The following is a 13,600-nucleotide window of genomic DNA, read 5'->3' as shown; positions in this document are numbered from 1 at the left end:
AATTTAGCTATAAAGATATTCAGAACAGGAAATTTTTTCTAGATTTCATAGCCTGTTGAAGAAGTGATACTTTTTCACTAGTATTCAGTTGACCGATAAGGCCTGTGGGCCTCTTGTTTTGTATGCATTTATATATTGATCAGTTAAAGATCAAGTCTAATCTGATTTTTATAATGCAGATGTATATTGTTGAGTTACAGATCGAGTTTGAGTTTTGTTCCAGTTCATTGATTTTTGTTGTGCCTCTTTAACATAGGAAAGTTACTGTTACGACCAGTTTTCCAGACTTTTTTTTCTAAACGCCTTGAAATATTGAACTGACTTTTTGTGTGCAGGTGTATATTGATGAGTTACAGGTCAATTTTATTTTTTGTATTGGTTCGTTGATTCTTTATGGAGTTGTGCCCCTTTTATAAAGTATGTATTTATATTATGGCTGTTAAAACATATAAAGGATTGTTGTACTAAATGTGTGTAACATATACAATCTGAATACCACATTCAATGCTATACTCTGATGGATTTCCTACATTTGACTTTACTGCAGGTGGGAGGCATTCATATCATGCCAATACATCTAGTTTTCTCAAGATCTCTCAATGACACAAGAATATATATTAATGACTAATAAAATCATTTATTTTGTACAAAAACAAGAGAAGCCTAATAAAACTACATTAGATAACTGCTTTTAGTGTAAAAAAGAAATATATAAGGAAAAATTATTGCCTTGCTAGACAATAATTATTTTTTTTAAATCACATATTTGTATGTCTGTTTTGAGGTTTAAAATAATTAAATACTAGACACAGGTGTTATTACTGAAATATATGATATAGAGCAATTTTCATTGAATTCAATTATTGGTGACAGCTAATTAATGCTCCGTTAAACACTCTGCCAATATTTCTTAATGTATGTGATTAAATGGCCTTCCCAACCCCACCCATCCCATTAAAGTAAGACCTTAAATTAAAACTACAACCATTCTCCAAAACCTTGACAATTTAGTTTTACGACAGCTTAACGGTTTTTGTTGAACTTGCACAATTACAATATCTGAGAAAGGTAAATCTAACTGGACATCAAAGACTAATGTTAAGGTGGCATACAGTTCTAGGTCAAGGGCTTGCCAGAATCTAACCAATAGTTTTGTTGTCATTGGGGATATGACGATTGCTAGAATTGTAGGAAAATTAAATGGCATGCCTAAGCAGTGTGTTGCATAGCTTCATATATTATGCTTCATGGATTTGACAATACTTTATAAGTTGTTGTCAGTGTCTTTAGGATGTGCATAGCATTGACCCAAGATTGTATATAATTTCAAGGTCAAGGTAATTGATGAAGGTTTTGATTTATCGTACATGTATGCATATTCATGTGTATTACTTTTAATATAAATTTTTTATTTCACAGTCAGGAACAACAGGGAACCCCAAAGGAGTGATGCTTTCTCATGACAATGTAAGTCGTCTGTTTATGGTTGACACACAAAGTATTTTATTACAAAGAGGTAGTGGATGATCAAGGTCACATGCAGCAGTAGGTCAAGGTCACATGCTATTGTAGATGTACTATAGTAGACTGGCTGCAAAATTTGATACTCATTTCAAGGCTGTTTTTCTATGTTTGCCTTGGTACTCTGTGTGAGGGGAAAGTGTTTATATTTCATACAAGGGTGATATTTCAGACAGTCAATAAAAAAGCTTCTTTTGTTTCTATTTGTTATTTGTTCTAAATTTAACTTATTTCTGAACTACTTGATATATTACAAAATAGGAAATGCCTAATTATATGCGAATGTAAAACCAAGCCCTGATTGGTTGTTTTATATACATTGCTGGAAAAGACACCAGCATCCATTTTGTTTGATCATACAGCAAAATCAAGTTCCATTGAGACCAAGTTTTCTGGTAAAAGTATTGATATAATTAAAGAAATTGTTAAAAAAAAAAAAAATTCAAAACCACTTAAAATAAAATAAATCTATATTTAGTGTGCAAAAATGAAAATATGCCATTGAACCACAAATTAAAGGCAACAACCAAATTTACTGCCTGTACAAAGTTATAACACCATGTGTCCAAAATAACAACACCATTGTCTGAAGTTACCACCTTCTACCTGACTTTGTTTAAGTGTTGATATGATGAAACCCGAGAACACACTCTAAAATGTTCGTGGAATCAACCAATATACAATATGCCTATGTTCAGTGGTTAGATGATGAGCTTTTCCGAAATACATATAGTACTGTCTGAAATATCAAAACTTTCCCCTAGTTTGTCTTAAGCATATATTATAAGTGATTGATATCTGTGAGTGATTGAATCTTTTTTTTATTTTACCTCAACAGTCAGAAAATAAGCGGACACTCTTCTCTTACATTAGCAACATAACATTTAAGGTGGTTTTTTTTGTAATGATATATCTTAAGGATAGACATGGCAGTGACATAAATAAAATGTTTGTCAATGAATTTTCCTTATACTTGGTAAAATCGTAGTATAATGGATTCTCAATCCTAAATATGTTCAAATCATGTGAGGATTCTCGTCATTGGAGGGAGTTATGGGCATGGAAGGGTAATTAACCTTCCCTGAAAACCAGATTAACATTACCCATAGTTCTGTTAAACTTTTGCTGGAATTAATTTCTGTCTGAAATTCACACAGACTATATCAAGAATTGATATCTTTTCAATATTTTTCCTGTATCTTTTTTAAGATTTTGTGATCTAGGCAAAATTGTGATCAATAAGGTATAAAAACTTACTATATAAATTCCTGCTTTTTCATTGTTCCTGACTATGAAAAAGCATGTCAATGAATTCTTTTCAAAAATAATTTACCTCTGCAATGTTAAATTACAGTGAACTTTAACTTCATGCTCTTGCACAACTATAACTGCCTTGCTCATCAATATTTAACAATTTTAAAGCAATATACAAATCAAATTTATTTTGAATATTTTATTGATTTAAAAAGAGATTCAAGAAAATTACCGGTAGGAAAAAATAAAAATGAATTTTGTGTGGGTTTGAGACATCACAGTGTACCTAACAGCTATTATTACTTAGTAGATTTGTTACTGACTGTCTACAGAAATTTTCCAGGCTGTTGAAGTCTATAGAAGGGGAGGCCAATCCAAGTAGCAAACCTAATAAGACCAATATGTAAATATGTATAAGAAAGAAATACAGTTAAAACGATGTTACTGTCTCAATTTTGCTACTCGCCATCTAACGAAATTTAGACGGCAATCATGTGACACGTTTTATCCAATGATGGAGCATCATTCTAGTCTAAGGCAAAACAAAATGTCATAGCCTACTTCAAAATGTCATAACCTACTTCAAGACGTAACAAAATGTCATAGCCTACTTCAAGACGTAACAAAATATAGCCTACTTCAAGACGTAACAAAATGTCATAGCCTACTTCAAGACGTAACAAAATGTCATAGCCTACTTCAAGATGTAACATAGTTTAGTTGGCTTTGATGTCATAGTTAATGAAGTGACAACAGTCACTATTATGACATAGAGTTTCTGACATAATATATTCAATTGACAATCATTTTATCACTGTCCTGCCTATATCTTCAAATAAACTAGTTATAAGGAATTGTAAATTACAAACAATTTAATTGTTTGTTTTGTTGTGATGTTATTAAACATCCATAAGGAAATGTAAATTACGAACAATTTAATTGTTTGTTTTGTTGTGATGTTTTGCTCAACTACACTTAGTTAACATGGACATCAGGAACTCTTGCCCATAAATTTGATTTACATATGGATGAGGAAGTCCTGCTGACTTATCTCCCTTTGAGTCACATTGCGGGACAGATGGTAGACATTTACATCCCGCTGAAGTTTGGTGCCGCGGTTTATTTTGCGAGGCCTGATGCACTGAAGGTTTGTGAGAAATGTGTAATAGCATCAGAGTGATATTTTGAGTGATGGTTGGAGTCTGTCTTCAGATGATTGTGTTGTTATGATGTTAAACTTCCATCATCCAATGCTTACTCTGATGTGTAGAAAATGTATATCAAGAAACATGCAAGGTGCCCAATTTATTTTATTTTTTTTTATTTTTTTGATATTAACATCCTAAGAAACCATGCAAAGTGAATTTTTTTTCAATTCTGGGATTATCTACAGTTACAGTCGACTTGGATGTTTCTTGACCTGAAGCTTCTATCTGTCCAATTAGACCAATCTAAATGGACATTTAGAACAGACTATTAGTTGATGTTGAGTGTGACTTAATATGTATGACTTTGCAGTTGACTTGGACAGCAGCAATGATTCAAGAGAACATTCAGTATACCTTCGCTGATAATGTCGTCGTTACCTATCTGCCCCTCAGTCACATCGCAGGCATGATGGTTGACATTTATCTCCCAATAGTCACGGCAACCACTGTCTATTTTGCTGAGCCGGACGCTCTTAGGGTTTGTCAGAGCATGCTTGGCATTGTGCCATTTTACGTGTGCATGAAACTAACCCTGTAACAAATTAACACGTCTTGTAATTTTGTGTAAATTTTGTTCAAATCTAATTTTGGTCCATGCACTATTATTCTTCAAACATAGCACTAGTTTACTAATAAAATGCCTAATCACCTATTTATGTGGAAAACTTTTCTTCTGTTAACATTTATACTGTAGATTCACTTACTTTGGTGGGATCTAATTTTTGTGGGTTTTGAGAAATAATTTGATATTGATTTCTTAATGGAAGGGTTGGTTATTTTTTTGTACTTCAGTTTGTGGAGAATTAGAATTTACCATAATTACAGGGAAAATCAGAACACCCCCTCCCCCGAAAATTAGGGAATTTGTAATGATTCACATATTCCTAATTTAAAAACTTCTGATAATTTTAATGATGATGGTTATGTAGTACAGTGATGAAAAAATACTGTAAAAATGTCCAGGAATTTAGTGCAGAATCAATGTTTTAACTAAAAAATTTACCTGTCAAAGATGCACAGGGGGCATATGCAGTAAAGCATTATACATGATTGTACATGCAGAGAAAGAAATGATAATTGATAAATGCATATTTCATGATACAATAGTATATACAAATCACAAATAAAAGATAGAAGTTGACAATTTATAAAGGATACCAAGAGGCAGCTTTGAATTCCTTATTAAGATTTTATCCCTTTCTTTGCAATGTTTCTTTTTAAAAAATGTCATTTAATTTAAAATCACTTTTATAGAAATATCTCTTGATTAAAAGTAAATTACCGGGGTGTCACTTCCTCTTTTCAGGGGAAATCCTCTGATTAGCTCAATTTTTGAAAACATGAAACACTCCGGGTTTGATCTAAAGTGGCAGAAAATTATATTTTTCAAGGTAGGATTAGGTATTTTCCTCCCTTTTTGACCAGTTTTCCTCTGATTTCTGAGGAATTCTGTCACAGCCCAGAAATTTACAGTCCACTTATCTGATTATGAATTCTTTTCTTAATGATTGTATTGAAATACATGTAATTCATGTGGATCGTCACCACGTTCAGTGAATCCAGGTCATGCAGGTAGATTGGTGCCATGTTTGTGCCGCATGTTTTTATAATAGCAATTAATTCTAGCTGGTTCTCCTCGTGCATGGATTGTTGTCTGGTCTTGGCTTCAACCTGGTAGTGGGGAAAATCGGAAACATGAATCTTGTAGTGGGGAAAATCGGAAACATGAATCTTGTAGTGGGGAAAATCGGAAACATGAACCTGGTAGTGGGGAAAATCGGAAAAATGAATCTTGTAGTGGGGAAAATCGGAAACATGAATCTTGTAGTGGGGAAAATCGGAAACATGAAACTGGTAGTGGGGAAAATCAGAAAAATGAATCTTGTAGTGGGGAAAATCGGAAACATGAATCTTGTAGTGGGGAAAATCAGAAACATGAACCTGGTAGTGGGGAAAATCGGAAAAATGAATCTTGTAGTGGGGAAAACCGGAAACATGAACCTGGTAGTGGGGAAAAACGGAAACATGAACCTGGTAGTGGGGAAACCGGAAACATGAACCTGGTAGTGGGGAAAACCGGAAACATGAATCTGGTAGTGGGGAAAACTGGAAACATGAACCTGGTAGTGGGGAAAACTGGAAACATGAACCTGGTAGTGGGGAAAAACAGAAACATGAACCTGGTAGTGGGGAAAACTGGAAACATGAACCTGATAGTGGGGAAAATCGGAAACATGAACCTGGTAGTGGGGAAACCAGAAACATGAACCTGGTAGTGGGGAAAACAGAAACATGAATCTTGTAGTGGGGAAAACCTGAAACATGAACCTGGTAGTGGGGAAAACTGGAAACATGAACCTGATAGTGGGGGAAACCGGAAACATGAACCTGGTAGTGGGGAAAACTGGAAACATGAACCTGGTAGTGGGGGAAACCGGAAACATGAACCTGGTAGTGGGGAAAACTGGAAACATGAACCTGGTAGTGGGGAAAACCGGAAACATGAACCTGGTAGTGGGGAAAACTGGAAACATGAACCTGATAGTGGGGGAAACCGGAAACATGAACCTGATAGTGGGGGAAACCGGAAACATGAACCTGGTAGTGGGGAAAACCGGAAACATGAACCTGGTAGTGGGGAAACCTGAAACATGAACCTGGTAGTGGGGAAACCTGAAACATGAACCTGGTAGTGGGGAAAACCGGAGACATGCCCTGACCAGGCAGTGGTTCAACATACTCGTATATACTGACTTGCAATTCAAACTTTATTTAATGTCTTTGTTTCATTTATGCACAATGTTTTCAGTCTGTGACTAACTAATTTGATTCAGGTTTGTAGGGGTTTATCAGATTGGGATCAAAATCCATGATTTTATTTTTCCTAAATTGTCAAAAGAGTTCTACTTCCTTTATTTCAAACTTTGAATATATTGAAAATAATCAGCAGTTCCCATGAATTTCAATTTATCTGTATCATAACCATTGTATATATATGTAGCTTTTTGATTTGACAAGTCCAACAAAGGGCTGTGAAATCTGTTTAATCCACCATAAAGTGAGAGATTAACAGAATCCTTCATTAGTATGAGTGTGGGATAGTGAAATTCCACGCAACTTGGCCCATCTTGTCCCAGAGGTGGAATTTCCCAATCCCAGATGGGTAAATCATGAAGGATTATTTTTATCACAGTCTAACCAAAATTTATTTAATGCATTAAATCAGGAGGTACATATTTGTATGAGAAAATTCAAAATTGTCAAAATCCTCATTTGAACTTGGATGCGAAAACGAATTAGAAGTCAGAAAGAGCACACTCGAAAATAATTCTAGACTTCAAATCTTGTCCACTCATTGGAGTTTCACTATCCCACACTTGTATGAGTCTTCGTATTAGATTAGACAGGTTGTCAGATTGCAAATTTTGATGAACATGGAAAATAGAGAATTGGATTGAAATTCACAGTGGAATGAATTGTACAGGTGTCAAATAGACAGGCTTTTATATTGTACAGGATGTTCCAAAATATCTGTCACATTTTCTATTTCCAAAGAGGAGTAATAGCTCAAAAAATCATCCATCGTCCAATGATGAAATTATCATGATATATGATTAAAGGAGACTGTCTTTTGTTAAAATTGTGTAAAGTTTGTCATTTGTGATATCATCATGTTGGTTGATTGTAGGGATCACTGTTAACAACTCTAAAAGAAGTCAGGCCCACAGCTTTTCTGGGTGTGCCCAGAGTGTGGGAGAAAATGATTGAAGGCATGAAACACAAAGCCCGAGAGTTTGGATTCCTGAAGAAAAAAGTGGGTGCCTGGGCCAGGGGTGTGGGTTACAGGACAACAGTGGCAGAGATGAACCAGTAAGTGTATTGTTTTATTAATGAATACCAAGAGCATAACAAAGCAGAGCACCCCTTTACAACTGGACATGTTTATAAATGTAACATCGAACCTGAGGCATTTCTTATCAGTGTCATATGCACTCACTGTCTCCCTGAGGTAGTCTCACACTCAATGTCTCTCTGAGGTAGTCTCACACTCACTGTCTCACTGAGGTAGTCTCATACTCACTGTCTCACTGAGATAGTCTCACACTCACTGTCTCACTGAGGTAGTCTCACACTCACTGTCTCACTGAGGTAGTCTCACACTCACTGTCTCACTGAGGTAGTCTCATACTCACTGTCTCACTGAGGTAGTCTCACACTCACTGTCTCACTGAAGTAGTCTCACACTCACTGTCTCACTGAGGTAGTCTCACTCTCACTGTCTCACGGAGGTAGTCTCACACTCACTGTCTCACTGAGGTAGTCTCACACTCACTGTCTCACTGAGGTAGTCTCACACTCACTGTCTCACTGAGGTAGTCTCACACTCACTGTCTCACTGAGGTAGTCTCATACTCACTGTCTCACTGAGGTAGTCTCACACTCACTGTCTCACTGAAGTAGTCTCACACTCACTGTCTCACTGAGGTAGTCTCACTCTCACTGTCTCACGGAGGTAGTCTCACACTCACTGTCTCACTGAGGTAGTCTCACACTCACTGTCTCACTGAGGTAGTCTCACACTCACTGTCTCACTGAGGTAGTCTCACTCTCACTGTCTCACTGAGGTAGTCTCACACTCACTGTCTCACTGAGGTAGTCTCACACTCACTGTCTCACTGAGGTAGTCTCACACTCACTGTCTCACTGAGGTAGTCTCACACTCACTGTCTCACTGAGGTAGTCTCACACTCACTGTCTCACTGAGGTAGTCTCACTCTCACTGTCTCACTGAGGTAGTCTCACACTCACTGTCTCACTGAGGTAGTCTCACACTCACTGTCTCACTGAGGTAGTCTCACACTCACTGTCTCACTGAGGTAGTCTCACTCTCACTGTCTCATATACACTCTCTCTCATTGGCATTCTCACTCACTCACTCTTTCTCACCCACTGACCCATTCACTAGCAGATAAACTCACAGGCACACCTGTACACTCACTCACACACTCATTTACTCACTTGCACACTCATTCACACATTCATCCACTCACTTACAAACTCGCACATTCATCCACTTACAAACTCGCACATTCATCCACTTACAAACTCGCACATTCATCCACTTACAAACTCACACATTCATCCACCTTACAAACTCGCACATTCATCCACTCACTTACAAACTCACACATTCATCCACTTACAAACTCACACATTCATCCACTTACTTACAATCTCACTCTCACACAAATACTCACTCATACATTCACTCACTCATGCATTCACTCACTCACTCACTCATGCATTCATTCACTCACTCACTCACTCATGCATTCACTCGCTCAATGATGCATTCATTCACTCGCTCACTCACTGACACACACACTCATGCAGTCTTTCACTCACACACATACTCACTCACCCACATAAACTGTACTCACTTGCTCACACATGAACACACACACACAAACACACGCACCAACCCACAAACACACGCACAAACACACGCACCAACCCACACACACAAACACTCACCACACACTTATTTAAAAAATTGGTGTTGTGTTGAAAGAATTGCTGTTCTATTTGGAAAATATATTTCAACCAGATTAATGAATTTACAACATTTGAAATAGCTCCAAGTTGTAAATCTATTTCTCTGAGAGTGGATAAAATATTTGCTTATTTTACCTTTTTTTTCTAAACAAGAGACCATGATTTCCTTAAATACACACACACACACACACACACACACACACCCTGAATTCGCCACTGGATATATATGTATAATTTCGATAATGAATGTAAGAAATATAAAAAAAATTCAAATGCTCTGTATTACTTGAACATGTGACCATAAATCATAGAAAATGTTTAAGTCCAATCAGACTTGTATATCATTAAAAATGTATGCTATATCAAAAGGAAACTTCATTCCCACACAGGTACAAATTAAAATCAAGATCTAATTTGATCGAGGAAATTCGGCGTATATGGACTAATAACATCACGCCTGCCTATATATGTTAACATTAAATTTAATCAGACAAAATTTCTTAAATAAACATTGACTAGACAGATAATTAGATATACAATAACCAAAGTAATTGGAAAATGCATAGTGCGTTTTACACCGCAAATAGGGGCGAATCATCTCGGTACGAAACGTCTTTTGGGGCGAAATATCCCGTTACCAAAATGAAGTAGTCAATGAGGTACGGTTTGATACTTGATAATAAAAAACCTGAGAGACACATGATTCCTGAGAACAGGTATAATGAGTAATTTACTGTGAAAATATTTCATTTAGCAAACTTCATCAGAGAAAAAAAGTAATTGAACTAAAAAAAAAAATTGAATTATTTAGAGATTACATTGATATTTTAAATGTGTTGGTATGATGTAACTTTTTCCTTTTGTAGTGAGTCTGTTCCAGGAGCTTTCAAGTTTGCAGATATATTCTTAAAGAAAGTAAAAACTGATCTAGGATTTGACCAATGCAAGTTTTTCATATCGGGGGCAGCACCTATCATGAGAGAAACCATAGAATTCTTCTATGGCTTACATATACCTCTGATGGAAGTATATGGAATGAGTGAATGTGCAGGTCAGTTTTTTCTGTCTTGCACTACTATGACGTCATTGATTAGGACATCATGTATTTTGTATAATTTAAATTACATGTAGAAGTAAAATATTTTGTACTATTTTCTTCAAATTTCAATTTGATATAACTTTCTGAGGGGCATACTTGGGGTGTTAGTTTACACATTAAGTCATCATAAACCATTTTCAGGTATGCTCTTTCAATATATCTAATTAGTATTTGCATTAAGTTCAAATGAGGATTTTGAGGATTTTAAATCTTCTCAAAGCTCATGAATTAATGCATTAAACTGTAGATAAAATGTAAGAAAAATAATCCTTCATTATTTACTTTGTGTGGAATATAGAAATTCCACCTCGGGAAGAAGATTTGATATCAGTCTAGGACTGGACAAAGCTTCCTCCTAGACTGAATTTTGTCGTCCCCCCCCCCCCCCCCCCCCTCTCTATTGTCTCAATGGTTTTTGATTGACAAATTAGTTGTAAATGTAAATTATATAAATATATACATAGGTCCACACACAACCAATTGCCCAGACCTGTTCCGTACCAGTAGTGTGGGCACGGAACTCCCTGGGATGTAAATTATATAAATATATACATAGGTCCACACACAACCAATCGCCCAGACCTGTTCCGTACCAGTAGTGTGGGCACGGAACTCCCTGGGATGAAGACGAAGCTGGCGGACATGGATCAGGAAGGAAATGGAGAGGTTAGTTGTAGGATTTTTCTGGATTCCTGTCTGTAATACTGTTGTTTGAATTTGGGGGACAACTGATAGCAGGTATTGTTTTAGCTTTCATGAAACAGAACAGTTCTAGTTTGGGAGTAATTCTTTGCTGTTCTCGCATCTTATACTCGTTAGTCATGTCAGCTGGGTGACAAGATGAGATTTTTATTTCGGCAGGGATAGACATTTTAAACTTTTTATCTCACTTGCCCTTTGAGCAAGTAAACTCAAACTTTCACTTGTCCAATTGAAAAACTTTGTTGTGTGAAATATTTTTATACCCCCCGAACGAAGTTCTGGAGGGTATATAGGAATCACTCTGTCTGTCTGTCCGTCCGTCCGTCTGTCTGTCTGTGCAGATTCGTGTCCGGGCCATAACTTCTTTGTTCTTTGACTTAGGCATACCATATTTGGCACACAGGTAGATCACCATGAGACGATGTGTCAAGTACCTTCATGACCTCTATATGACCTTGACCCTTGACCGCAAGGTCAAAATTAAAGGTTTTTTACAATGGATTCGTGTCCAGGCCATAACTTCTTTGTTCTTTGACATAGGCATACCATATTTGACACATGAGTGTATCACCATGAGACGATGTGTCATGTACCTTCATGACCTCCATATGACCTTGACCTCAAGGTCAAAATAAAGGTTTTTACAATGGATTCGTGTCCGGGCCATAACTTCTTTGTTCTTTGATATAGACATATCATATTTGACACATGAGTGTATCACCATGAGACGATGTGTTGAGTACCTTCATGACCTCTATATGACTTTGAACTTTGACCTCAAGGTCAAAATTCATTATAGGGTTTTGACATAGTCATACCATAAGACATGGGTGTATCACCATGAGACTATGTGTCATGTACATTCATGACCTCTTTATGACCTTGACCTTTGATCTCAAGGTCAAAATTATAGGTTTATGCCATGGATTTGTGTTCGGACTATATCTTCCATTTTCTTCTACAAATGCATACCATATTTTGACACTCAAGAAAGAGGTAATTTATACCTATTAACAACACCCTTTGGGAGATTGGAGTAAGCGGGGGGTATGCTCACAGTACATCTTGTTACTCTAATACACCTTTCAACCAGTTATGTTAATTATCTCCTTTTACGGAGTTGACTACAGTCGGTGAATAGCCCAGTCTACCAAACGTAAAAGCTAGGTTACAACTGTGAAATATACAAAGCCTGGGTTGCCTAACCCTGGGACACTAATGTAGTTGAGTGCAATTGATGGCAAAAAAAAAAACATATGTCAAAGTTATGGATAAGAAAATTACAGAGGCCAAGTTTCACTACAAAAAAGTGGACAAGGGATGTACACTTGTGGCGAAGTGTTGACATGTGTATAAGGTTAAAATAAAAGATTAGAAATAAAACATTTCAAAGGTGTAACAAATTCGTTTTTAGTCAATAACTCGATAAAAATGTGCATAGATGCTATCAATTCTGTAAATTGCATTATGGGTAAGAAAATACAAAGTACTGGTGATAACGCTGACTTTCTGACACAAGGTACAGACCATACTGCTGTCAGTATCAATTAAACCCATAGATTAGGATTGTCACACTGCCAAAAACTCACTTTTTTAAGTTGAATGTTGTTTTTATTCTCAACATTGCCTTTTGTTTTAAAATCTTTATTCTGAATGTTACTTCGAGAGATCGCTGTCACATACAAGGCAAAGATAAATTGTAAGTCTGAGTTGTGTTATTAGGAACGACTTACTAATAGGTATGTTACGATCTACTAGAAAGGGGCCTAAAAAATAGATGATTCTGTAAAGAAAACCAAAAATATGGAGCTGGACTTTATTTTCGAATGTTTGATATTTATCAATCTTAACACAATTAAAATAATCATATTTCCTACAGAAATTATCACTTACCCCATCGGACAAGTGTGTATTGAGTTTCACTTGTCCGAACTGAGTTTTCACTTGCCTCGGGCAATCGGACAACCGTTAATGTCGATCCCTGTTCTGTAATGTTCAGGTTTGTTACATATATGCATGTTAGTTGAGATTTTTATTTCTGTGTACTGCACAGGTTCGTATGTATGGCAGACATGTTTTTATGGGTTATCTGAATGATGAAGAAAAAACAAGGGAAACTTTTGATGAGGAGTTGTACCTGATGTCAGGGGACATTGGAAAGAAAGACAAGGATGGATTTTTGTACATCACAGGGAGGAAGAAAGGTAACAGCCCACGAAATAATAGTAACAACCCCACCCCCCAAAACATTCACAGGGAG

General features: G+C 36.5%; 1 protein-coding gene across 9 annotated transcripts in view; it reads left to right on the top strand.

Annotated features, from left to right (window-relative positions):
• The window catches only part of LOC130054681 (long-chain-fatty-acid--CoA ligase ACSBG2-like), a 63,563-nt gene that overhangs the window by 43,795 nt on the left and 6,168 nt on the right, over positions 1 to 13,600 (top strand). For 7 of the 9 annotated variants that reach the window (XM_056165176.1, XM_056165168.1, XM_056165174.1 and 4 more), the window contains 6 exons: positions 1,420 to 1,467; positions 4,294 to 4,461; positions 7,672 to 7,853; positions 10,406 to 10,590; positions 11,195 to 11,304; positions 13,394 to 13,544. In XM_056165176.1, coding sequence (XP_056021151.1) covers positions 1,420 to 1,467; positions 4,294 to 4,461; positions 7,672 to 7,853; positions 10,406 to 10,590; positions 11,195 to 11,304; positions 13,394 to 13,544 — 844 coding nt within the window. Of the gene's footprint in view, positions 1 to 1,419; positions 1,468 to 3,754; positions 3,923 to 4,293; positions 4,462 to 7,671; positions 7,854 to 10,405; positions 10,591 to 11,194; positions 11,305 to 13,393; positions 13,545 to 13,600 lie in introns of all 9 variants that reach the window. The other 2 variants (XM_056165169.1, XM_056165173.1) reach the window with 1 other exon arrangement.

Source organism: Ostrea edulis, chromosome 5 (genome assembly GCF_947568905.1).
Source record: "Ostrea edulis chromosome 5, xbOstEdul1.1, whole genome shotgun sequence".
NCBI lineage: Eukaryota > Metazoa > Mollusca > Bivalvia > Ostreida > Ostreidae > Ostrea > Ostrea edulis.
The sequence above is the reverse complement of the archived record's forward strand: the minus strand, read 5'-3'. Positions and strand labels throughout refer to the sequence as shown.